This window comes from Somniosus microcephalus, chromosome 27 (genome assembly GCF_052327205.1).
Source record: "Somniosus microcephalus isolate GS21.2 chromosome 27, FLI_Smic_1.0, whole genome shotgun sequence".
Lineage (NCBI taxonomy): Eukaryota > Metazoa > Chordata > Chondrichthyes > Squaliformes > Somniosidae > Somniosus > Somniosus microcephalus.
Genome location: NC_141013.1, coordinates 44,636,272 through 44,663,950, shown reverse-complemented (window position 1 = coordinate 44,663,950; position 27,679 = coordinate 44,636,272). Strand labels below are relative to the sequence as shown.

At 48.4% G+C, this 27,679-nt stretch overlaps 1 protein-coding gene and 1 long non-coding RNA gene across 2 annotated transcripts in view; one reads left to right on the top strand and one right to left on the bottom strand.

Annotated features, from left to right (window-relative positions):
- adamts17 (ADAM metallopeptidase with thrombospondin type 1 motif, 17) overlaps window positions 1-27,679 on the bottom strand; it is an 821,255-nt gene that overhangs the window by 225,028 nt on the left and 568,548 nt on the right. The window contains exon 15 of the mRNA XM_085968920.1: window positions 8,284-8,364. Within this exon, the coding sequence (XP_085825046.1) occupies window positions 8,284-8,364 (81 nt within the window). The remainder of the gene's footprint in view (window positions 1-8,283; window positions 8,365-27,679) is intronic.
- On the top strand, window positions 22-27,465 carry LOC147100159 (uncharacterized). Its single transcript, XR_015073846.1, has 3 exons — window positions 22-1,047; window positions 10,271-10,426; window positions 26,614-27,465. It is a non-coding gene; the product is annotated as an uncharacterized LOC147100159 (long non-coding RNA).

The window sequence follows — 27,679 nt, the reverse complement described above, 5'->3', positions numbered from 1 at the left end:
ATTTGGATGATCAGCCATGATCTCATTAAATGGCGGAGCATGCTCGAGGGGCCGAATGGCCTACTCCTGCTCCTATCTTATATGTTTCGATGTTTCTTTGAATGATGAGGTGAAGTCTTGTTCCTTGCGATGGTCCAGGTAACTAGAGATCTTCAGAACTCACCTGGCCTTGGATAAGTAGCAAGTGCTGAATGTCCATCTGCTGTGTCCTCGAACCTTACAAGGCCTCTGCCTCCTATTGTTGGATGGTTTTGATCCCACATCTGCACACTACAGTCAGTCGTTTCAGTAATAAGACAGATAAAGTTCCCATTGACGGAAGGGTCGAGAACCAGAGGACGCAGATTTAAGGTGATTGGCAGAAGAACCAAAGTCGACATGAGGAAAAACTTTTTTATGTAGCGAGTGGTTAGGATCTAGAATGCACTGCCTGAAAGGGTGGTGGAGGCAGATTCAATCATGGCTTTCAGAAGGGAATTGGATAAGTGCCTGAAGGAAAGAAATTTGCAGGGCTCCGGGGAAAGGGCGGGGGAGTGGGACTGGCTGAAGTGCTCTTACAGAGAGCCGGCACGGGCTCGACGGGCCGAATGGCCTCCTTCTGTGCTGTAACCATTCTATTATTCTATGATTCAAATCCACTTCTTTCAAAGTACTGAGAGATTTGTTGCCCAACTCCTGCCCAAGTCCACACCCTAATCCTTCTCATTGGCGATATTTGTGAGCTTTCACTGCTCGAATCCCGCCTGCATCCGCTGGTACTTTTATGCCAACTTTAATTCTGCAAATTCAATGTGACGTATGAATCAGAGCAAATTGCTCCTTAACAAAAACTTAACAACAAAGATAATTGCCACTGAGTCTGTATATTAATATACATTACACCTGTTTACTGCCAGGTGCAATGGGAGAGAGGCTGAAATTAGTGTCCATCTCATTAACGCTGATGAACAGAATTGCTGCACTTTAACACACAATCGGCCTGTGAGCATTGAAGGAATTAGCACCCAGAGTGTTGCTGTGCTCTACTGGAAGATCCAAATAATCACAGTAAGTCTCAGCAATATCGTGCAGTTTTGGAGGTGTTACTGGTCACGTGACACTCTTCACCTCCCTTTGTGTCTGTTATTGTGGTGGATTCAGAATTAGCATTTGGTAAAATGATTCAATCAGTTACGCTTTATTACCTGTCATATCTTCATTTCATCATTTCTGTCTTATATTACTGCTTAATGCAACTGTAGTCTTTTGGAACCCCATTTAATAACGTTTCACATGCAAATACTTGATATTATACATGATTGTTATAATTACAAACCGGACAACCTCAATGGAAATTTAATTTGCTCAATATTCTTTGAAAGCTGATGGACAACAATGCAGTGTTTGCAGTGAGTCAGTTGTGTGCTAACATGGGCCAGGGACTGTTAGTGATCCACTCCCCTTCACCTGTCGCTCTCTCCCGACCTGCTGTGCTAACATGGGCCAGGGACCGTTAGTGATCCACTCCCCTTCACCTGTCGCTCTCTCCCGACCTGCTGCTCCCGCTGTCGTTCCCAGCCTGTCTGATGACCGGTTGCTGACCACACCGAGATTAGCTGCTATTCGCACTCCTTCCTTCGCTCTGCAGCAAGTGTAGGTAAAGGGATGTTGTTAGGAAGCAGGTTAACCCCAGCCTCTGTACCACATAGAAACATAGAAGATAGGAGCAGGAGTAGGCCATTCGGCCCCTCGAGCCTGCTCCGCCATTCAATGAGATCATGGCTGATCATCCAAATTCAGTACCCTGTCCCTGCCTTCTCCCCATATCCCTTGATCCCTTTAGTCTTAAGAAATATATCCAACTCCTTCTTGAATATATTTAATGAACTGGCCTCCACCGCCCTCTGTGGTAGAGAATTCCACAGGTTCACCACTCTCTGGGTGAAGAAATTCCTCCTCATCTCAGTCCTAAATGGCCTACCCCTTATCCTTAGACTATAACCCTTGGTTCTAGACTCCCCGGCCATCGGGAACATCCTTCCTGCATCTAGTCTATCCAGGCCTGACAGAATTTTATAGGTTTCGATGAGATCCCCTCTCACTCGTCTAAACTCGTGAGTATAAGTGAAAGAACCAGTTAAACAGAACAAACTCACTGAGCTATTGGCTAGCTCACTCATCTCTTTGTCTGTGTGAATGTATCTTATCTCCAATTGGCAACAGCAGTATTGAAATCAGAAACTCACTGTGTGAGGAATCACAGACACAGACTGCCAGCCCATCATTTCATGGCTTTCTTATTCAGTCTCGGGATATGGGCGTCGTTGGCAAGGCCAACTTTTATTGTCCATCCCAGGTTTGAGTGGCTTGCTGGGCCTCTTCAGAGAGTAATTAAGAGTCAACCACGTTGGTCTGGGACTGGAGTCACATATAGGCCCAGGCCGGGCAAGGACGGCGGGATTCCTTCCCTAAAGGACATTAGTGAACCAGATGGGGGTGTTACAGTATTCCTGAGGCTGGCTGTTCAACAAGACATTGGTTGGGGTTGAGGTTGAGACGATCTTTGAAAGAGCTGGTGAGTAACACTGCAGCACAGGATGGACGTACTGAGTGCGCGCTGTTAGCGGGGAGGTGGGGTGGAATATCGTGCGCACAACGCCCATGGTTTCCCAACACGTGCAGCTGGCGAGCGACAGTCCCTGTCGGGGGATCAAACTCAGCACATCAACCCTCGAGTCTCCAGAGAACGACAACTTCTGCTACTCAACTTGCTCTTCTTGTTTGCTTGTAGGTTTCCAAAAACTTTTAGCAAGTTTCCCGTAAAACTTCGGGTGCAAAGCTGTTGGCCACGGTTTAGGATTTTTATTTCATAATCAGTCTGGTTTACAAGCTCAGGTTTATATATCTCACAGCTGGCAGCCGTGTGTGTACTGGCTGGACACACAGTGGCCACATGTGTTCTTTAAGCTACTTTGTTCCTGGTTAGGGGTCGCTCATCGAAAACAGCTTCACGGTGGACGGTTTTGAACCCACATCTGCACACTGCAGTCAGTCGTTTCAGTAATAAAACAGATAAAGTTATTCTGTACTCTTTAAATGTGAAGGGGGGGATTTTATGAGCCTGTACGACTGACACGGAACCTCACTCATTGACAGCGCCTGTCACACATTGAGCTAGACAAAGTCCGCGATTTTAAACATTACACAGAACGTTCAGCCATTCGGCCCAACTGGTCTGTGCCGGTGTTTATGCTCCACACAAGCCTCTTCCCATCCTCCTTCATCTCACCCTATCAACAAATCCTTCTGTTCCTTCCTCCCTCCCTCATGTGTTTATCCAGCTTCTCCTTAAAGGCATCTACACGGACAAAGTGGAGTCACACTATCATAGCTCAGATTCGCGAAGGATGTGGAGTGGACTACAATCTATTACGGACTACAAAGGGAAATCCAGCTGTGTCATGCCCGGCAATGCCTCTCTCCCGGAAGAGCTTAACACTTTTTACGCCCGGTTTGAGGCCAACAACAACTGGCCTGTTACAAGGGCGCCCACGGCTCAGGACGAACCGGTCTTCTCAATCTCTGTGGTTGACGTGAGCAAGACTATTAAGAGAGTGAACACCCACAAAGCACCCGGTCCAGATGGAATCCCTGGTCGTGTCCTTAGAGCATGCGCTGACCAGCTGGCAGCCGTGTTTACGGATATATTCAACCGTTCACTGTACCAGTCTGTAGTCCCCACCCGCTTCAAGATGACATCGGTTATTCCAGTCCCCAAAAAAACAAAAGTAACCTGTTTAAACAACTACCGCCCCACAGCACTCACTTCTGTCATCATGAAGTGCTTTGAGAGGCTGGTCAAAACCCACATCAACTCCTTACTACCTGACACACTGGACCCACTCCAATTTCTAGGGATGATGCCATCGCCACTGTACTGCATACTGCCTTATCACACCTGGATAAGAGGAACACCTATGTGAGAATGTTGTTCATTGATTATAGTTCAGCATTCAATACCATTATCCCCTCCAAGCTTGTCAACAAGCTCAGTGAGCTAGGACTTAACACCTCCCTTTGCAACTGGATCCTGGACTTCCTGACAGGCAGACCCCAGGTGGTGAAAATAGGCAGCAACACCTCCTCCACACTGATCCTGAACACGGGAGCTCCCCAGGGTTGTGTGCTCAGCCCCCTTCTGTACTCCCTGTTTACTCACGATTGCGTAGCCACGCACAACTCCAACTCCATCATCAAGTTTGCTGATGACACTACCGTTGTAGGCCTGATCACAGATGGCGACGAGACAGGCTACAGGGAGGAGAATGGTGCAAGTACAACAACCTCTCCCTCAATATCAGCAAAACAAAGGAGATGATCGTGGACTACAGGAAGCGGCAGGGGGAGGGACTCACCCCAATCTACATCGAAGGGGCTGAGGTGGAGAGGGTCAGCAGCGTCAAATTCCTGGGTGTATTCATTACGGAGGACTTAACGTGGTCCCATCACATCGACGTCATAACCAAGAAGGCATGCCAACGCCGGTTCTTCCTCAGGAGACTGAAGAAATTTGGAATGGCCCCCCAGATTCTCACCAACTTCTACCGGTGCACCATCGAGAGTATCCTGTCCGGCTGCATCACTACCTGGTATGGCAACTGCACCGCCACAGACCGCAAGGCCCTACAGATGGTGGTGAAAGCTGCACAACATACTATAGGAATTAAACTACCTGCTGTGCAGGATATCTACCCCGAGAGGTGCTGGGGGAAGGCCCTGAGAATCATTAAAGACGCGAGCCACCCCAGCCACAACCTCTTCGCCCTGCTCCCATCCGGTAAGAGATACCGAAGCATACGGTCTCGTACCAGCAGGTTTCGAAACAGCTTCTACCCCCAGGCCATAAGACTCATGAACGAATAATTTATTATTATTTATTACTGTTGTTTTATTTATTAATACTGTATTTCTATTAGTATTTTTATCATTGTTGTGGTGTATTTATTCCAATGTTGGGAGGACTCGTAAAAATCAACATTTCATTGTGCAGTACACACGTCTGCTGCATATATGACAAATAAAATTGAATTGAATTGAATTGAATCTATGCTATACGCTTCAACCACTCCCTGTGGTAGCGAGTTCCACATTCAAACCACTCTCTTGGTGAACAAGTTTCTCCTGAATTCCCTATTGGGTTTATTAGTGACTATCTTATATTTATGGCCCCTAGTTCTGGTCTCCCCCACAAGTGGAAACATTTTCTCTACATCTACCCTATCAAGCCCTTTCATAATCTTAAAGACCTCTATCAGGTCACCCCTCAGCATTCTGTTTTCTAGAGAAAAGAGGCCCAGTCTGTTAAATCTTTCCTGATAGTTATAACCTATCAGTTCTGGTATCATCCTTGCGAATCTTTATTGCCTCTACATTCTTTCTATAATATGGAGACCAGAACTGTGCACAGTGCTCCAAGTGTGGTCTAACCCGACATTTCCACAGCCAAACACTAGTGAATATCTAAATAATGAGGCTCCTGACTGGTAGTGTGGAACTGTATATTGCCATTGAAATATACTGAAGAAAACAGGTTAAATGAACATATCGGGGGTTGAAATTCCTCTGTGTATGTGACTCGTATGAGCGCTAACTGTTATGCGCTAACTCTTTACGCGCTCTCCGGAACACGCGATGGTCAGCACACCAACATCGGCAAGACAGGGTTCATTACAACGCACAGCCTGTGGGTCAGCCAATCAGCATGCGGCTCCACTGATGCGGCAGGGTCATTCATTACCGAGCTAACGAGAAGTTAACGGCTCTGGTAATCCGCTGGGCATTAAGGAAATGACTGCGATGCAGCAAAGACGACAGGACTCTCTGGGCTCCTCGAGCAGAGTAAGGAGCAGCCATTACCCCCAGAGGGGCAAAGGACACAAACCATCAAACACAGGGCGGGAGAGGAGACACCCATTAAACCTAGGAGCACATTTATTTAACGAATAATATATTCAATAGTTGTAGTAATAAATATATTTCATTATCTGCACTAACTATATATACTTCACTACATAGGGAGGAACATAGGAACAGGAGTAGGCCATTCAGCCCCTCGAGCCTGTTCCACAATTAGATTGTGGCTGGTCTGTGTCTTAATGCCTAGCTGCATTAATAGTTATGTTTCAATAGCTGCCTCAGACATCTGGGAATAAAGGGCATGTTAGCTTGCTGACAAAACGCTTACCTATAAAATATTCAGAGATCAACCAAATCACTGGAGGTAATGAAAATAAAACCACATTGCAAAAATAAATGCCGTAGTCTTTGATTCGCAGGCTCTGTGGTTTTCATAGATTTGCAGCACAGGGGGAGGCCATTCGGCCCATCGTGCCTGCCCTGGTGCTATCTCTTCAACTGCAGTTATTGATTCTAATTACATTTCCTGTCTTTTTCCCCAAATACTTCTATATTTTCCCCTTTCAAATGCTTATCGTATTCCGCTCTAACTGCTAGTATTGAGGTCGATGATACAGTCCAAGGTACTAGGACCGCTGTACATTGGGTGCACGTGTGAGGCCACAAGCTCACCCTAACCCATCATGTGAGGTCAGCTAACTTTATCATTTGGGCAGCACACCAAACACACAATGCATGGTGTACAGAGAGTGCGAAAAGCTTGCAAGGCGTTATCTCTTCTTTCTGCAATTTTTCACTGGTTGAACAAAGCAATGACTTGGCTCGAGCGTAAGAACATAACAACTGTGCCTCAGTGAGTAGCACTCTCGCTTCTGAGTCGGATGTTGTGGGTTTAAGTCCCACTCCAGGACCTGAGCACACAATCCAGGCTGACACCCCAGAGCACCACTGTCAGAGGAGCCATCATTCGGATGAGATGTTAAACCAAGACCCCGTCTGCTCTCTCAGGTGGATGTAGAAGCTCCCATGGCACTAGTTGAAGATAAGCAGGGGAGTTCTCCCCAGTGTCCTGGGGCCAATATTTATCCTTCAACCAACACCACTAAAACAGGTTATCTGGTCATTAACTCATTACTGCTGTGGGAGCTTGCTGTGCGCAAATTGGCTGCCGCGTTTCTTACATTACAACAGTGACTGCACTTCATTGGCTGTAAAGCTCTTTGGGACGTCCTGATGCCATGCAAAGGTGCTATATAAATGCAGGATCTTTCTGTTGTTTTCTTTAATGAGTGAAGGCCATTCTGCCCATTGCAGCTCATCCCTCGAGCACAGTACAGGAAACTCTGGTTTATCCGGAGGTTAACTGTCCGGAATGCTCGAGCCACCGGCAAAAATCAGGAGCCGTTTCGTTAGGGTTTTTTTTTCTTTTCGTTGCTTTTTTTTCACCAGTCAGGCTCTGCAAGGTCTCGCTGAAGCTGTTGCTAAGCTACAGAGATGCTTGTAAGGTACGGCCGACTGTTTAGAAGCTGTTGCTAAGCAACAGGGTTTGTTGCTAGATACGGAGCTCAAAATCTCCGTATGTTTCAACATTAGCGCTGGTTTGTCCGGCAGTTTTGATGGGACGGCAACAGTTCGGTCCCGTCGGTGCCGGATAGCACAAAGTTTCCTGTACTGTAATTCTCCCAACATGGAAACCAATTGGAATAATGTCAATGTAATCATAGAAATCTTCCGAGGAAATGATTGAAAAAAACTTTCCCACAATACTGTCACATACATGGAAGCTGATAATTGTAAAGTGCTTCACATTCAGACTATCACAGTTATAAATAACAGAACAATGACATCACATGCACCAGGTAAAGAGGAAATCGAAGGTGACTTGCTGGGACCAGTGCCGACTGACTCAGAAATACACTGTCACGTGGTAATAACTGCATGAAATTCCTGATTACTGTTTACAGACAAATGGATTTAACTTTGTCAGTGAACAAAGGGAACAAAAGCAAGAAAAGCAGCATGCATTTATAGAGCACAGAATAAGACAGATTAGGGCAAATATTCCTGATCCCATACTTGGGTGCAATGAATCGTCTGGGCACAGAGCACAGAGGACATTCAGGCAGGAGGATCGCAGCCAGTAACAGACCCAGCCCGATTCTCTGCCCTTTAACTTAAATGGATACGGAATCAGGTGGGGCTAGGATTAGGGTTAGGGTCGGTTATTGGCTGGGATCCTCCCCACCCTGGTTTCCCTCTACGTGTTCCGCTCTGGAGCTCCGTTACACCCAAGTACATTAAGAGTGAAATCTGTCCCAGCAGGTTTTGTTTCTTTGGCCAAGGCTACGACAGAAACATTCAGAATGGTAGTGAATCGTCGTTAATTACCCAGGAAGCTGTGGGCTGGCTTCTCCTCTACCACGCGAATCCTCCGGGCACCGACAGGGATGACAGCGGCTTCTACATAACCTGAGGCAACAAAGGTTAAATAGATCAGGAGGGTCTTGCAAGAATAGCATTCAGCAGCTTCCTTTCCGAGGTCTCAAATCCAGGAATCGCATAAAGAGTCAACAGTCTAAACCACGTAAAGAATCTACACATGGTACAGGTTTTGGATACTGACCAATTATGCAGGCTAAGTCTGAGGAGTGCTGGGTCTCTTTCAAAATATACAACTAGATATCATGTTGAGAAGCTACTGGTTGGCAGGAGTGAGCTGTTAGCCAAAGAGAATTTTCAGCACAATCACAATCAGTGGCTCCTTCAGACACTCAGTAATGCTCGTTCTACCAGACTCTAAGCAATAGCAAAATACTGTAGATGCTGGAAATCTGAAATAACAACAGAAAACGCTGGAAACACTCAGCAGGCCAGGGCAGCATCCGTGGAGAGAGAAACAGAGTTAACGTTTCAGGTCAAAGACCTTTCGTCAGAACTGGAAAAAAGCAGGAAAAGGAACAGATTTTAAAGCAACTTTAGGGGCTGGGACATGGGGGAGGGGATGAAAGAACCCCTCCCCCATTTCCCAGCCCCTAAACGTGCTTTAAAATCTGTTCCTTTTCCTGCTTTTTTCCAGTTCTGACGAAAGGTCTTCGACCTGAAACGTTAACTCTGTTTCTCTCTCCACAGATGCTGCCTGGCCTGCTGAGTGTTTCCAGCGTTTTGTGTTGTTATCTCGAATATATATGGTTGGTTTCAGTTCACAGAAGGATGGCACTTCAGACTGTTCTTCATGGGACTTAATCTGTTCCTCAATTCTTATTTAATTTGTTCTCAGGATGTGGGTGGCATGGGCAAGGCCGGCATCTATTGCCCTGAGATGGTGATGGAAGTTCTCCGTGAACCGCTACAGTCAGGCGGTGATGATGGTGTTAAGTCGGGAATTGCTATTCTTGTGGCAATGGAACAAGGAAGGAAGTGGAATTTCGACATGGGTGTAATTGACCAAGCGCTACTGTACCTCTTTTTTCCAAAGCAGAAATGTTTTATCGTGACATTTTATACACGATTCAATAACCATTCTTAAAAGTATCACCAATATAAAAATTCAATTTCACTTCAAATTCATCTTAGTTCTCCCCTCCGGAGGATGACGTCTGGAAGTGTAACTTCACCTCAATGATTAACAGGTTTTCTGTTCCTTATTGCAATTTCCGCGCCGTTACATGTTGATGACCGGTTACCCCGCTGCTTTCAGGAGTTGATACTGTCTGGGTGCACAAAAGAGAAACCCCAGGGACATTATCACTGCCAGCGCACCAGGTCACTTCCATCACCAGCCACGGCTCAGCGAGTAGCACTCTCACCTCTGAGTCAGAAAGGTCATGGGTTCAAGTCTCCTTCCAGAGACTTGAGCACAAAATCTAGGCTGACACTCCAGTGCAGCACTGAGGGAGCGCTGCACTGCTGGAGGTGCCGTCTTTTGAGTGAGATGTTAAACTGACCAACACCATTTCAAAATAAAAAATTCATCAGAAATTGCATTTCTAACTTGATAAAATATATTACATAGATAAGGAACATGAATGTAGTGTAAACTTTGCTCACTGTGAGGGCTACCAGACTGAACTCAGCCAGGCAAAGTGACTGACATCACTTTCAGGGCAAGTGTAATGAGGCCATGATGTGTGTTGTCTTGAGACAGTTCATCGACGTTTCCTAGTGTGAAGAACAGTACTGATTTATTACTGGATACTTTGTATGTTGTCTATTCAAGCTGGACCGGTTACAGAGGCTCAGGGGACAGTAGTATAGAATAGAACTAGGTTCGATGTTAGGAGATTCTTCTTTTCGTAGTCATCAACTTCAGGAATAAGTTCTGACGAAGGGTCATCGATCTGAAACGCTAACTCTCTCTCTCTCTCTCTCTCCACAGATGCTGCCCGACCGGCTGGGTATTTCCAGCATTTTCTGTTTTTATATCTGGGATAAGCTGCTGCCTCGTGCAGTGGGTGTGGATTTGCTGCCAGCATTCAAAAGGGAGCTGGAGGAGCTCCTGAGATTGGTCAACATACCGACATAGCGAAGGCAGGTGGGCCACTCGGGGATGTGTCTCCCAGTCACCGCGCTCTCCTGGGGTTTGCTTCATTGCCTTTGAGGGGTCAGAGAGGAATTTCGTCCAGTCCTTTCCTAAATTGGCCCGCGGTGTTTTTCCTCTCCCGGGAGATTACATGGCTGGTGGGTAGGGGAGACAGGTGGATGGGGATGATGGTGTGCGCACGTTACACAGTGCCAGTATAGGACTGGCTCGATGGGCCAGACTTTACCTGTCCTTCTTTATATGTTCATAATATGTCTGTGAAACCTGAACTTAAATAAAACCCTTTATTTAAATAACCTTGTGGTAAAGCAAAGGCAGTTGAGATAAAGCATTAAAACAATCATTGCCTAATGATGTATCCTCCAATTAACAAAATACCTCATCCTGCCCCTGTTAATTGGTTCCAAACTACTGCTTTTATTAATAATATATTTTAGTTCAGCCAATAACATTGGTGCTTGGCACGTGTGCCTTAAATAGATGACAGATGACTAGACACAAAAGGCATCATCTAGACACAAAAGGCATCAAGGGCTATGGGGAGAGAGCGGGAATATGGTATTGCGATAGAGGATCAGCCATGATCATATTGAATGGCGGAGCATGCTCGAAGGGCCGAATGGCCTACTCCTGCTCCTATTTTTCTATGACTGGATAAGGTTGCACTGTGGCAGAAAGCTGACAGTTAAAGGATGAAAAGATGACTGGGTACCAGCTGGATTTATACAGCCAACACTCAGCTTGTGTGCCAAGAGATGAGCCAGAGTGTTGGGGATTTCAGACCACAAGGCACTGATGGCATTTCTTTAAATGACAGCTTTGACCAGATTCTGATTTTACATAAACAGCTGAAGACAGCATATTTATTCAATTACAGGAAACTTTTCTTTATCCGGCACGGACGGGACCGACGTGGTGCCGGTTCATCAAAAATTCCGGATAACCGAACGCTACAGTAAAAGATACGGAGAGCTGACAGCTCCGTATAAAGCAACAAACCCTGTTGCTTAGCAACAACTGTAGAACAATGGCCACAAGTTTCAAGCGTCTCTGTAGCTTAGCAACAGCTGCAGCCACACCCTTGCACAGCAACAGATGGAAGAAGGCAAAAAAATATGAAGTAAAACCTACTCCTGAATTTTGCCGGTTAACCGAGATTTCCGGTTATTTAGGTGCCGGTAAATCAAAAGTTTCCTGTAGCAAACTAGATGTTTGCTTGTCCAGATGTTTACGTGCCACTACTGGAGCTGCAGCTTCTATCGCAGCAGTGCCAACATTCAAATACACAAATCACCTTAAAGATGAACTCTGATAGTCTCTTATTAGGCTGGTACTGAGAGAGAAGCCAGGCATGTACTTTGCTCTGTTCATATCGTTGCTGTTCCCATCAGCAACATGTATTTATATAACCTCTTCAATGTAGAAGAACATCCCAAGGTGTTTGGCAGTCTTCTCCCAACTACCCGGGCCGAACAAAGGCTGGGCAAAAGTTCTGTACAAGAACACAGCAAGTTATGGGATGGCAGTAGGCCCCTCGAGTAATCCAGTTTTCTCTTCTCCAATCTGGTTGTGGATTGGTTTCTAATCGACTTGTTTTCTGGATTGAACATTCCTGTTCCCTAGCTCTCGATTCAAGGTGATGTGCGCGTTATAAACCCCGACTTTAACCTGGCTCACCAGGCAAGGCATCACTGGAGAGTAAAATCAGACGGCGTATAATACGGGCGTCCGACCCGAGCCTGTCCTGTTCCTACCTGGCGGATTAGGTTAAAATCAGGGCTATACTGTCAACCGTGGCTCAGTGGGTAGCACCCTCGCCTCTGAGTCTGAAGGTCGTGGGTTCAAATCCCACTCCAGGGACTTGGAGCACTAGGCTGAGACTCCAGGGCAGTGCTGAGGGAGTGCTGCACTGTCAGAGGTGTCGTCTTTCGGATGGGACATCAAACCGAGGCCCCGTCTGCTCTCTCAGGTGGATGTAAAAGATCCCAAGGCACTATTTTGAAGAGGAGCAGGGGAGTTATCCCCGGTGTCCTGGCCAATATTTATCCCTCAATCAACATCACAAAAACAGATTATCTGGTCATTTATTTCATTGCTGTTTGTGGGAGCTTGCTGTGCGCAAATTGGCTGCTGCGTTTCTCTACATTACAGCAGTGACGACACTTCAAAGGTATTTAATTGGCTGTGAAGTGCTTTGGGATGTGCTGAGGTCATGAAAGGCGCCGTAGAAAAGTTCTTTCCTTTATAGATTTTCATTTAATTTCTTACTATGGATGCGGGCTGACATTTTTCCAGTTGAGTTCAAGATTTGTATCTCTGCTGCAATTGGCTGTAGTAAGTAACACTGCAATGCTGAATGAGACTTTGTGCAAAAGGGTACATTTTAAAGTGGTGTGTTAGGTTAGCAAAACCACCAAATGCGCAATGCATCTGCACTGCTGTGTGCAGCAATTATACAACGTGGCAAAGGTGGAGGCAGTAAACAAAACTGGGCTTTTCAAACCGGCATCACTTAAATAATCGGCACTGCCTCCAGGGGCACCCTGAACTGCTCCGCAGGCCAAAATAGACCAGTGGTGACTGAGCATGCACGCTGTTACTGCACAATGAATGTTCCTGACACAGCGGGTTAAACATCACCCAGAGAGGAAGCTGAGGACTTTAAAGGCAGAGCCAGTGGTTTGGGTGTTAAATCCACGATCAAGAACACAAGGCCCTCCTGAAACTCTGCCCTTCATCTACGTGACAATCAACAATGTCAGAATTATCCATCCTTATTTATCTCACAGCTAAGAATCAATTGGATGCGAACAGCAAGAGCGACTACACAGATCTCTAATCTGGACCCAGAAAGTCAGTTAGTGGGAAAGATCGCACTCTGGTAGTTGCTAATGATAACCATTAATAATAGAACTTTTCACTGGAACAAAATAAGCTGCTCAATTTAAGATGGCAGCATTCATTATGAGTTACCTTCTTGAGGTCATTTATCTTTATGTGCACAGAGTAGCTCCACCATTACAACATACCGTGTTTTTTTTTAAATGTTCAGTAATCATGGCAGAGTTCCAACAGGTTCTGAGGCAAACCAACCTGCCAGATTTATCTGTCAAAATTACACAGAATGTCCAGCACAGATACAGTCCATTCGGCCCAACTGCTCCGTGCCGGTGTTTATGCTCCACGAGCCTCCTCCCACCCCTCTTCATCTCACCCTACCTACATATCCTTCTATTCCTTTCTCCCTCTTGGACTTATCTAACTTTCCCTTAAATGCATCTACGCGATTTGCCTCAACCACTCCCTGTGGTAGCGAGTTCTACATTCTCACCACTCTCTGGGTAAAGAAGCTTCTCCTGAATTCCCGATTGGATTTATTAGTGACTCTCTTATATTTATGGCCCCTAGTTTTGGTCTCTCCCACAAGCGGAAACATTTTCTCTACATTTACCCTATTCAATCTCTTCATAAAGACACACAGAGCTGAGTCTTTCAGAAGCTGAGTGAAACTCGAGCAACCTTTGTCCGACATCCAATACTCACGGGCCCTTGGGACCCTGTGCACCACTCATGTTCCATGTACTCCCTGCAGTCTGTAATCAATTCTATACTACACCTAATATGCAAAGCAAACAAGAAATATGTGCAAAGTTCATCAAATTATCTCCTTCCCCTCTAGAGAATGAAGTATGCATTGACATGTTGGGAAAGTAATTTTAATGTGTTTAGAATTTTCTGTGGGTGACAAGCTTTGAAGTGTTTGCGTCGTCCCACCTCACTGGGAGAACCTCTCTCACCAATGACAGATTGCTTCTGTAACCTCACCTGCAGCTGCCATCTGCTTTAGCCTAAGGAGAGAGTCACTGGAGAGCCTGGGTGCAAGGGCTCACCTTTGTACAGTGATTGTCAGTGTTTGCAGCACCTCGATGCTGTCAAACACTGAAAAATCATCTGTCAAACAAAAATGAGCGTGTCCCCTTTAAGAAAACTGGCAGATGACGCATCATCAACTGACATCATCTGACACCGGCTGTCTCTTAATTGGCTGGCAAGCCCTCAGGGCGGGCTTAACAAGGTCAATTGATGCAAAATAGCGTCTGTGTGTGTCGGGTGTCGCTGGGGGGGCGGGACTAGAACCCGGAAGGCAGCAATCCCGCCCCCAGTGCGCCTCTTCAGGTAAGATCGCGGCCTCTGTTTTTCTGGTGTTGGTAAAGGGATAAATGTTTGCCAGGACACCGGGATAACACCCATGTGCTTCTTCAAGTAGTGCCATGTGACCTTTTACTTCCACCTGAACAGGCAGATGGGGCCTCGGTTTAATGGCTTATTCAAAAGAGGGAATCTAACAATGCAGCACTGCACTGATGTGTCTAGATTATGTACTCAGGTTCCTGGAATGGGGCTTGAATCTACCACGTTCTAACTCAGAGGCGAGAGTGCTCCCACTGAGCCTAGTACAAATATAACACCCACTGCTGAGAGGGTGACTGGTGCTCCTCGGCCTCCATCAGTGCTAGTTCGGAACCCACCACTTGGTTGGTGAGCGAGATGGCACATCCTGTAATTTCCTTCCCTCTGTGAGGGCCTCTCATTTTGTCAGCTGTGGCTCAGTTTGTTGCACTTTCACCTCCGAGTCAGAAGGTTGTGGGTTCAAGTTCCACTCCAGAGACTTGAGCACAAAAATCTAGGCTGCACTCCAGTGCAGTGCTGAGGAAGCGCTGTATTGTCGGAGGTGCAGCTTTCGGATGAGACGTTAAACTGAGGTCCCGTCTTCCTGTTGAAGTGGACATAATAGATCCCACAGTACTATAGAAAAACAAGTAGGGGACTTCTCCCAACATTTATCCCTTAACCAACAACCAGCTTATCTGGTCATTTATCTCATTATGTGTTTGTGGGACCTTGCTGTGCGCAAATTGTCTGCCGCGTTTCCTACATTACAACAGTGAGCACACTTCAAAAGTGCTTCACTGGCTGTGAAGCACCTTGGGACGTCCTGAGGTGATGAAAGACGCTTTAGAAATGCAAGTCTTTCTTTCTCTCTGCTCACAGAGATGTGACTGAGATCTGGAACTGAACAGATGGAAGGCTGTGTCTCTGTGCCAGCTGGAAAATATCATCATCTTAAATTATTGTGACTGGAAGTTATAGAAATACAAGTGAAAGCTTTCCGCTTCTGCACTTAACGGATGAAAAATCAAGGCTGCGTGTGTGATTTCCCAATAGGTGCGTAGAATTTACCCGATGGTTCACCTGGGACCAAAGTGCCTATGAAAGAAGTCCCCTTTTCAATAACATCTGATTAAAATTCAACAGAACACTGTGACGTTATCGAGGTGTTACAGAATGTTAACACAGCTTAACAGCTCAGCGGGGGCGGATCAATGAAGAATCACTCGGCAATTTCGGTGCATATCTAAAAGTAAGTTGATGAGTTATGGTAATGAACCGTTTCACACAGATCCACATATGAAGATGGTTCAAAGCAAACTGCCTTTAGAAAGGGGCCTTGTGACTACTGAGGGAATTAAAGCACCCGTATATATAAAATGAATGAATTAATAAAATATGCTTCCTGCAGCAAGATGTTTGCTGCTGTGCCCCAGAGGAGAGGATGGTAGAGATGGTGTTTCAAAATTAAATTCTAAACTCACTTTCTGTTCTCCTGAGTAATCACGTCCTAATTTCAGATCTCAAGCAGAGTGAAATCTTCGCCTGATTTTCATCGCACCCGATTTTCTTTCCTACTGACTTCAACGGAAAAGAAAATGGAGTGCAGCGTAAACATGTGCTGCCGATTCACTATTGCGCACTATTGGTGAAGATCAATTTCATTCCCCAAGAGTTTGATGAGAGGCTTTGGATTGTAAAGTCAGATAAAGACACGAGAAAGAATTTTAAATTACGGAAATGCCCGTTCCACTTTTACAGATGGGCGTCAGGTACACCTAATGTCCAGGATCCTGGCATTAATGCGGGGATCTGCCCATCACAAACACCCAGTGCTGACCACACCTAATGTCCAGGATCCTGGCATTAATGCGGGGATCTGCCCATCACAAACACCCAGTGCTGACCACACCTAATGTCCAGGATCCTGGCATTAATGCGGGGATCTGCCCATCACAAACACCCAGTGCTGACCACACCTAATGTCCAGGATCCTGGCATTAATGCGGGGATCTGCCCATCACAAACACCCAGTGCTGACCACACCTAATGTCCAGGATCCTGGCATTAATGCGGGGATCTGCCCATCACAAACACCCGGTGCCGACCCCACCTAATGTCCAGGATCCTGGCATTAATGCGGGGATCTGCCTATCAAAAACACCCAGTGCTGACCCCACCCGAGTATCTGGGGTCAACCCAAGTTCCCCAATTGGCATTTCAACAGCGGAAGTTCAGCAGATTTGGGGGTGAGTTTACGACTGCAGCAAACCCGGCCAAAGAAGAATTTTCAAAGGGTCCATTGACTCCCCCTTATGAAGGAGTCCAACCGGGGGGTGGGGGGGGAAGGGAGGGGGTGGATCCAGGCTAAGACTCCTGGTTGGGCTCCATTTATTTATTAAGGACTTAGATGATGGGCTAGAAAGCCACATATCTAAGTGTGACGATGACACAAGGATAGACGGCATTGTAAACAGTGAGATGGAAGCATAAAATTACGAAGATATTAATAGATTAAGCGAAGGTGCAAAACTGTGGCAAATGGATTTCAATGTAGGCAAATGTGAGGTCATCCACTTTGGACCTAAAAATGATAGAACAGAGTACTTTCTGCATTCTGAAAAGCTAGAAAAAGTGGAGGTCCAAAGGGACTTAGGGGTCCATGTACAATCACCGTTTCTTCATTGTCACTGGGCCAAAATCATGGCACTCCCTCACTAACAGCACTGTAGGAACACCTTCACCACAGGGACTGCAGCGGTTCAAGAAGGCAGCTCAAGGGCAATTAGGGATGGGCAATAAATGCTGGCCTTGCCAGCGACACCCACATCCCAGGAACGAATAAAAAATATTAAAATGTTATGGACAGATACAGAAAATAATCAAAGAGGCTAATGGAATGCTGTGCTTTCTATCTAGAGGAGTGGAATACAAGGGGGTAGAAGTCATGCTACAGCTATACAAAGCCCTGGGGGGAGAAATTCGATTGCTAAGAGGGCGCTAATGGGGCGCAAAGCAACTAGCGCCCGGACGCGGCGATGTTTGTGCCACTCGCGAAATTGACCAGACCTTTTGCGGCGGCGCTAAACACTACCGCCACGATCTCCTGCGCCCGCAGATCGTGATGTCAGTCGAGCGTGCACCGCCCCAGACCGGATATTGAATGGTGCTCCCTGCCTTACCGCCTGCCGCTAGCAACGACAGGTTGAGGGGAGCGTTTTGCAGTCGGGAAGGGACTGGGGGAGCGCTATTTAAAGGCGACCGCTTCCTGCCTTTTTTTGTCGCAACATTTTTGCACCACGCATTCCGAGAGAGAGAGAGAGCGAGAGACTTCTGGAGAGATTCAACGCTGTGTGAAGGAGTTTTGGGTACTGAGCAGCACTTTGCAGGTTCATTTTGATTTGACCTTCCTTGCATCGATTTAGAAGAGACTTTGGGGGCTGCAGTCTGAGCTCTTTCCAGCAGATTTGATGTACAGGTCTCTCCAGGCCCAGGTTCAAGGCTGCAATGAGCAGGGTGTGGATGGAGAGCAAGATCGACCCTCCCCTTTAAGAACTGGCCGGCGCCAGTGTGTCTGTGTTCCATTGCTGACTGACATCACATGAGCTTCGCCAGCGCTCTGAGGTAGCGCCTCGCTCCTCGGCGTTAGCGCCTTAAGAGAGGTGTGAAGCGCCTGATTTAGCGCTCCAATCACCTCCAGGGGCGATAGAAGCCAAGTTTGCAGTTGGAGGCGATAATTAGCGCCAGGCGCTAAACTTTGCGCCCGGCCGATAATTGTGCCACAAACGGGGCGATACCGAATTTCTCCCCCCCGGTTTTTAGACCACACCTGGAGCACTGGGAGCAGTTCTGGGCACCACACCTTAGGAAGGATATATTGGCCTTGGAGGGAGTGCAGCGTAGGTTTACCAGAATGATACCCGGACTCCAAGGGTTAAATTACGAGGAGGGATTCCACAAATTAGGGTTGTAGTCCCTAGAATTTAGCAGGTTAAGGGGTGATTTATCGAAGTCTTCAAGATATTAAAGGGAAACTGATAGGGTAGATAGAGAAAAACTATTTCTGCTAATTGGGAAGTCTAGGCCGAGGGGGCATAGTCTAAAAATTAGAGCCAGACCTTTCAGGAGTAAAGTTAGGAAACACTTCTACACACAAAGGGTGGTACAACAACAATAACTTGTATTTATATAGCGCCTTTAACGTAGTAAAACGTCCCAAGGTGCTGCACAGGAGTATTTTAAAACAAAAAATTTGACACCGAGCCACATAAGGATAAACTAGGGCAGGCGACCAAAAGTTTGGTCAAAGAGGTAGGTTTTAAGGAGCGTCTGAAAGGAGGAGAGAGAGGTAGCGAGGCGGAGAGGTTTAGGGAGGGAGTTCTAGAGTTTAGGGCCCAGGCAACAGAAGGCACGGCCACCAATGGTTGAGCGATTATAATCCGGGATCCTTAAGAGGGCAGAATCAGAGGAGCGCAAATACCTCGGGGAGTTGTGGGGCTGAAGGAGATTACAGAGATAGGAAGGGGCGAGGCCATGGAGGGATTTGAAAATAAGGATGAGAATTTTGAAATCGAGGTGCTGCTTAACCGGGAGCCAATGTAGGTCAGTGAGCACCGGGGTGATGGGCGAACAGGACTTGGTGCGAGTTAGGACACGGGCAGCCGAGTTTTGGATGACTTTAAGTTTACGTAGGGTGGAATGTGGGAGGCCAGCCAGGAGTGCGTTGGAATAGTCAAGTCTAGAGGTCACAAAGGCATGGATGAGGGTTTCAGCAGCGGATGAGCTGAGGCAGGGGCGGAGTCAGGGGATGTTACGGAGATGGAAGTAGGCGGTCTTAGTTATGCTGTGGATATGTGATCGGAAGTTCATTTCAGGGTCAAATATGACACCAAGGTTGGGAACAGTGTGGTTCAGCCTCAGACAGATGTTAGGGAGAGGGATGGAGTCAGTGGCTAGGGAACGGAGTTTGTGGCAGGGACTGAAAACAATGGCTCATCCAGAACTGTATGTCGGACCAGCAGTCTGACAATTTAGAGACCGTGGAGGGGTCGAGAGAAGAGGTAGTCAGGTAGAGCTGGGTGTTGTCAGCGCACAAGTTTGGAACTCTCTTCCACAAACGGCAGTTGATGCGAGATCAATTGTTCATTTTAAATTGGAGATTGAGGGGCTAAATAGCCTCCTCCTGTTCCTATGTTCCAATTTCCACCAGTTGGGAGGCCAGTACGTCTCCTTTCACACCGCATTTTGGTAGCTCAGTGGATCCCAGGCTGGGGCTTCGGACGCTCCTGCCCCGGGAGACCCCCTCCCCAGCCACAGCCTCTCTGACAGATCTCAACTCAAACAAATGGATGCTCGCAATGGAGCCAGGAAGCCTTCTGTATTCGGCTCCTGCCTGAAGTCATGGGCTTTCTTGCACCTGACGTGCCCCTGACTCAGAGCAGGACTGCCCCCGTGCCCATGGGTCTTTGGGGCCACTGTTACCACTCTGCTGAAAGGAAGTCCTGTGACAAATTACCTTCAAATCCACTGAAGTGTTCTAAATTTATTCAAGCAACAAGTTAGTGTTCAAGAGCAGAGAGTTGGTGGCTACAAATCAGCATCCCTCAATCGCAGGGATAAAACCGCCATACTCTCCGTGCTCCCACTTAAGTGGAGTGATAATCTGGCCCTGCCAAATTCAGTGCGGGGTCACTTAATTTTAATAATGTGCAGGGAACGTTACTGGAGCTGGTAGACAGGGAATGAGGAGTGAGGCAGCACTTAAAGGGACAATGACTAATTTCCCGTACTGTTGTACTTTGGAAGATGTCTCCAGGAGCTGAGAACCGGAGAAAGCCTGGGTATGGGGCAGGCTGATTGGGCCATTGTTAGTGCTGAGGGAGGACTGTCCAAACAGAGCCAAACACCAGCTGAGAGGAGCAGCCAACCAGACGAGGAGCTGAAGTGCTGTTGTCATTGCAGGGCTATCCCGCAAGTAAGAGGGGAACCTCCGCAGCCAAGCCACGAGGTCTCCACTGAGGAGAAGCACGTGCCAACACATTTATTCTTCCAACTCTAGTGGCACTTAGAAGTAGCATGAGACTATGGGGCAGATCATACAGCAGGATCAGGAAACTAAACATCAAAACCGAGCTCCGCTAGGGAAATAAACTGTTGCATTTTTAAAATTTTGTTCAAAGAGACATCTGAATAGTGCAGGTGGGCAAGGTATCAGCTGTGGCTCAGTGGTAGCTCTCTCGCCTCAAGTCAGAAGGTTGTGGGTTCAAACTCCAGAGACGCCACAATCTAGGCTGGCACTCCAGCACAGTACTGAGGGACCTTGCTGTGTGCAAACTAACTGCCATATTTCCTACATTACAACAGAGACTATGCTTCAGAAAAGTACTTCATTAGCTGTACAGCGCTTTGTGACATCCCGAGGTCTTGAAAGGTTCCATAATACGCAAGGTTCATTCTTTTGTTCAAGGCGATGAGGATTAGGCCCAACAGCGGGAGCTGAAGCCATAATCTTCTGATTAAGAGCTGAGAGTGCTACCACTGAGCCAAGCTACATTATATAAATAGTGGAAACAGTCATTCACTATCTATCCTCTCAAAATCTTTCACAATTTTGAAAATCTCTATTCGATTTCCCCATTAATCATTTTTGGTTCAATGAAAAAGCTCCAGCATTTTGAGCCTTTCTTCATAACTATAACTCCTCATTCCTGGTATCTTTCCCAGACTTGAACACTTATGGCAGACAACTGGTTCACCATTCATCGCCAGATCTGGCTGGATGACATAACGCACTATCGGGTCCTGCTCTCCTCAGCCAAAACTGCTCACTGTTCCAGGGTCATCCTGGAATGCAAAGATAAACCGTCTTCTCAAACCCCTCTCCCCTGCCTCCTCCACCCTCACCACCAACAAGTGCGAGGAGCTCATGGACTTCTTTGTCACTAAGATTGAGACCATCTGTACAGCTACATCTGCTGCTTTCCTCCCTACCCCTAGCCCCACAAGCAAAACTTACTCCAAGGTTCCCCCCTGCTCTAGCCCTGAGCTCGCCTCTTTCTCTAGTTTCTCTCTTCTCTCCCCTCATGCCTTCTCTGAGCTCATCTTATCCATGAAACCCACCTCCTGCTCCTACGACTCTATTCCCACCATACTGCTGACCACCCAACTTCCCTTTCAGTCCTCCATGTTAGCGGATATTGTTAATGGATCCCTTGTGGCGGTACCACCGGTTGTACCTTACATAAAGACACATAATTCCCTTTAACTTACCTTCTGGGGCCGTTGCCCTTTTAACTTACCTGTTGGGGCCATTGCCCCTTTAAGACGCGCCCTAGCGCGCTGATGTCACGTCACGTACGACGTGATGTGCGTGCGCCGGCACAGCCCGGCCTAGCGTCTTCGGCCTCAACAGCCAGCCGACGGGAGCGACACGATCTTCCGCTCCCGCGGCAAGCACCGGCACAGCCCGGCCTCGCGACCTCGGCCTCAACGGCCAGCGATGCAACGACGCGCATCACGTGATGCCCTAAGTGCGGGAAATGCGAACACCGTGATGACGTCACAACACAAACGCGATGACGTCATCACGCTCCCCACAGGACTGCGAACTCAGTCCTCGTGGAGTCCCCGCTGGGACAAGACCTATACCACGGTGCTCCTACAGTCAGCCACCTTACCTGCCATCTTACCTGATGTAATTAGTCTGTTCCTGTAAATAAACAACTTGTTAATAGTTCATCGAAGTCAAACTCTCTTATTTAGTGACGATCTACACGAACCGCTACATTGGTGACCCAACGACGTGAGTACGGGAGCTCATCAATTCCAACGCTACAATTGGTGAACCCGTATCCGTGAACGATTTTCACGGTAGCAATGCGCGCCTGAACCTCGTCTTCCCACAAGACGACCAACGCACAACCGACGAACAACCACGGAACAGCAACCGCCTAACACCGATTCCACCAAAAGTGACCCCGTCTTTGCGAACGTCTTCGCAAAGGAAGCGCAGCTTGGAGGTGAGCCCGTTTTTCACGAACGATTTCAGAGGTAGAGCACGACCAACGGCAACCGTCGTCCACCAGCGCTACAATTGGTGGGTTTGTGAACGTCTTCCACAAACGAAGCACGCTATGGAAGCATCAGCCGTTCTGTTGTCGCTGCCGCAATCCAGGGAGCCACGGTCTCCCTCGTGCTTTATGAAGGTAGAAGCCCTGTTCGCCGAGAACATCGATGCGGCTCAGACCACGCACGTGCTCATGGTCTCCGTTTTCGACTCTTCTACCGCCACACGGATCGTCCGCCTCTACGTCCAAAGCAACAGCAAGTATACATCTCTCCAAGCGCGGGGTACAGCATGTTCGGGCCCACAAGATCGGAGCGCGTCCCACGGGGATACCACGAGGACTAATCCCCGCGAAACACGAGGACGCACTCCTCGCGCACGAGGACCCATCCCTCGCGAACCACGACGACCCATCCCTCATGCGAAACGACGACCCCTTCTCCGCCGACGACGCACCAGCCCTTCAGCCTGCTGGTTGTGTTACCTACTACACGATTCGGCGTGAACAAAAGCGTGCCACCCTCCCGGCTGTTTTCTCCTAAAGCAAGAACAGTTACAAGTGTTGCCGCCCTCCAGGCAGAGTTAACCCCTCCTGAAAGCAACAACAACCTGGACCGTTGCCGCCCTTTCTCCAGTTTTCCCTTTAACAAACGCAAACGTCTACTGACACTGCACACATCGAGGATGGGTCCAACGGGCATCCTGCGGCCGCGATCAGCCACGTGAAAGTTGCTGGCCTCACCGATCACTGATCAACGCAGCAACTCTTCACCCTCCATTGTGTTATCGTCGTAGCACTATGGCACGCACCGTTCCGTGCGTTCCAGCCTCCCGAAGGTTTCGCTCACCTGTCAAGTCCTTCTGGATCGCTCGTTTGGCGTTCCTGCAGAGTTCGTCGGAACAAGGACTTGTTTCAACATCAACGGAGACATCGCCCGCATCCGCCCAACCTGCCCGTCACTCTGACAAGGCCTGCTGTTTCGCACGTCTCCACGGTCCTTCACCTGACGGATACATTTTATTCGCCACAACGCGCGTAAGGATCTGCACACGAGCAGCATCTTCATACCTCGCCTACCAAGTCGAGACAGCATGACCGCCGTGACCACCAGCTCGTCAGACCATCTCATTCTTGGACTTTCGTTAAAGCGAATTCTGGGGGGGCCCATGTGGCGGTACCTTACATAAAGACACATAGGCCTAGAAATTCAGTTTGGGCCCGCCAGCTGGCGTGCGCCCAAAAGTTAGCGCTGCGCGCGGTGCCAGTTGCGCCCGTGAGATATTCAGTTTTTGCGCCCCAAGTCGGAACTGGGCGCTGTTCCAGGGTGTGCCCGCCTCCGCTTGGGGCGCTGAAACTGAATTTCAGCGCTCTAGGTGCCGCTGCGCCACCCGATGCGGTGCGGCAGGCTGCGGTACTGCAGGCCTCCTCCTTCTCTTAAGGTGGAGGTGCCTGCAACGGGGAGATCGCCGCTGGATTGTGTCGGCAAATGAGCCCGGCACCACGGAGAAGTGCCGGGCTTGCAGAAAGCAGCCGGCAATGCCGCGGGGGGGGGGGGGGGGGGTGGTGGTGGAGGAGGCCGGGTAAGGAGGTGCGGGCAGGCGGCCGCCAAAAAGGCGGCCGGCCGCACCTCCAGCTTTATGCGCCCCACTAAGGCTGCAGGAAGGCCCTGGTCTCCGGATGTTAGTAGCGGCCGCCACAGAGGAGGCGGCCGCAACTAAATATGGGGGTCGGGGCGGTGCCGGGGCACTGCGCACACCGATGACGTCATCGGTGCCGGCGCAGCGCTACCGGCTACCGCCGCCATTACCGCGGCGCTCAATATCAGCGCTACCACCCCTACTGGCGCAAAAGCCCTCTTTGGGCGAAAACTGGGCGCAAAGCCAACTGAATTTCCAGCCCATAATTCCCTTTAACTTACCTTTTGGGGCCGTTGCCCCTTTAAGACGCGCCCTAGCGCGCTGACATCACGTCACGTACGACGTGATGTGCGTGCGCCGGCACAGCCCGGCCTAGCGTCTTCGGCCTCAACGGCCAGCCGACGGGAGCGACGTGATCTTCCGCTCCTGCGGCAAGCACCAGCACAGCCCGGCCTCGCGACCTCAGCCTCAACGGCCAGCGACGCAACGACGCGCATCACGTGGCGCCCTAAGCGCGGGAAACGCGAACACCGCGATGACGTCACAACATAAACGCGATGACGTCATCACGCTCCCCACAGGACTGCGAACTCAGTCCTCGTGGAGTCCCTGCTGGGACAAGACCTGTACCACGGTGCTCCTACAGTCAGCCATCTTACCTGCCATCTTACCTGATGTAATTAGTCTGTTCTTGTAAATAAACAACTTGTTAATAGTTCGTCGAAGTCAAACTCTCTTATTTAGTGGCGATCTACACGAACCGCTACACCCTCTCCTCAGGAACAGTCTCCCTCCCCTTCAAATCTGCCGTCATCACCCCTTGCCTCAGAAAACCCACCCTTGACCCCTCTGTCCTTGCAAACTACTGCCCCATTTCTAACCTGCCTTTCCTCTTCAAATCCTTGAACATGTTGCCACCTCCCAAATCCGTGCCCATCTTTCCCCCATGTCCATGTTTGAATCCCTCCAATCAGGTTTCTGCCCCTGCCACAGTACTGAAACGGCCCTTATCAAAGTCACAAATGACATCCTATGTGACTGCGACCATGGTAAAGTATCCCTCCTCATCCTTCTCGACCTGCCTGCAGCCTTTGACACGGTTGACGACACCATCCTCCTCCAACACCTCTCCTCTGGTGTCCAGCTGGTTGGAACTGCCCTCACTTGGTGCTATTCCTATCTATCCAGTCATAGCCAAAGAATCATCTGCAGTGGCTTCTCTTCCTGCTCCCGCACCGATACCTCTGGAGTTCCCCAAGACCCTCTCCTATTTTTCATCCAAAATGCTACCCCTCGGCGACATCATCCGAAAACATGTTAGGTGCCACATGTACGCTGACGAGCCCCAGCTCTACCTCACCACCACCTCTCAACCCCTCCACTGTCGTTGATTTGTCACACAGCTTGTCCGACACCCAGTTCTGGATGAGCAGAAATTTCCTCCAATTAAATATTGCGAAGATCATTGCCATTGTCTTCGGTCCCCACCACAAACTCTGTTCCCTAGCCAACGACTCCATCCTCTCCCTGGCAATTGTCGGAGTATGAACACGACTGTTCGCAACCTGGGTGTCGTATTTGACCCTGAGATGAGCTTCCGACCACATATCCACTCCATCACCAAGACCGCCTGTTTTCACCTCTGGAACACCACCTTTCTCCGCCCCCACCTCAGCTCATCTGCTGCTGAAACCTTCATCCACTCCTTTGTTATCTCCAGACTTGACTATTCCGATGCTGTCCTGGCCGGCATCCCACTTACCACCCTCCGTAAACTTGAGATCATCCAAAACTCTGTTGCCCATATCCAAACTCGCACCAAGTCCCGTTCACCCATCACCCCTGCGCTCGTTGACCTACACTGGCTCCCGGTCCGGCAACGTCTCGATTTTAAAATTCACATCCTTGTTTTCAAATCCCTCCAGGGCCTCGCCCCTCCCTATCTCGCTAGCCTCCTGAAGCCCCACAGCCTTCTGAGATCTTGGTGCTCCTCCAATTCTGACTTCTTGCACATCCCTGATTTTAATCGCTCACCATTGGCAACCGTGTCTTCACCTGCCTAGGTGCTAAGCTTGGAAAATCCCCCCCTAAACCTCTGTCTCACTCTCCTCCTTTAAGACGCTCCTTAAAACCTTCCTCTTTGACCAAGCTTTCCTGTCCTGGCTCAGTGTCAAGTTTGTTTGATAATGCTCTTGTGAAGCACCTTGGGACGTTTTATTACGTTAAAGCGTTATATAAATGCAAATTCTTATTGTTGTTGAAACATCCCTGTATCCTTTAAAAGGCTTTAATATTCTTCTTACAGGAGTGTCCAGAACTGCCGGCAACACACCAAGTGTAGTACAACAACAACAGCAACAACTTGCATTGTTAACGTGGCGAAAAGGCCCGAGGTGCTTCACAGAGGTTTAATCAGACAAAAATGGATTCTGAGACAAAGAGGGAGATATTAGAACAGGTTGGTCAAAGAGGTGGATTGTAAGGGAAGAAAAGTAGTTGGAGTGGCAGGAGGATTTAGGGAGACAAGTCCAGAGGATGGGGCCTAGGTGGCTGAAGACACGGCTACCAAAGGTAGGGTGAAGGGAGGGAGCAAAGCACAAGAGGCCAGAGTTAGAGGAATGTAGAGTACTTGGAGGGTAATAGGACAAGAGGAGATTATAGAGATAGAGAGGCACAAGGTCATGAAGGGATTTAAATAAGAGGGTGAGCATTTTTAATTGGAGACTTTCGAGAATTGGGAACCAATGTAGGTCAGCAAGCAGAGGCGTGATGTGTGATTGGGACTTGGTGCGGGGTAGGATACGTGCAACAGAGTTTTTGGGTGAGCTGACATTTACAGATCATGGAGCTTGGGTGGCCAGCTAGGAGAGCACCGGAATAATTGAGTCTGCAGGTAACAACAACAACTTGTATTTATATAGCGCTTTTACCAGAGTAAAACGTCCCAAGGCGCTGCACAGGAGTATTAGAATACAAAAAAGTTGACACCGAGCCACATAAGGAGAAATTAGGGCAGATGACCAAAAGCTTGGTCAAAGAGGTAGGTTTTAAGGAGCGTCTTAAAGGAGGAAAGAGAGGTAGAGAGGCGGAGAGGTTTAGGGAGGGAATTCCAGAGCTTAGGGCCTCGGCCACACAAGGCACGGCCACCAATGGTGGAGCGATTATAATCAGGGATGTTCAAGAGGGCAGAATTGGAGGAGCACAGAGATCTCGGGGGGTTGTGGGGCTGAAGGAGATTACAGAGATAGGAAGGGGCGAGGCCACGGAGGGATTTGAAAACAAGGATGAGAATTTTGAAATCGAGGCGTTGTTTAACCAGGAGCCAATGTAGGTCAGCAAGCACAGGGGTGATGGGTGAACGGGACTTGGTG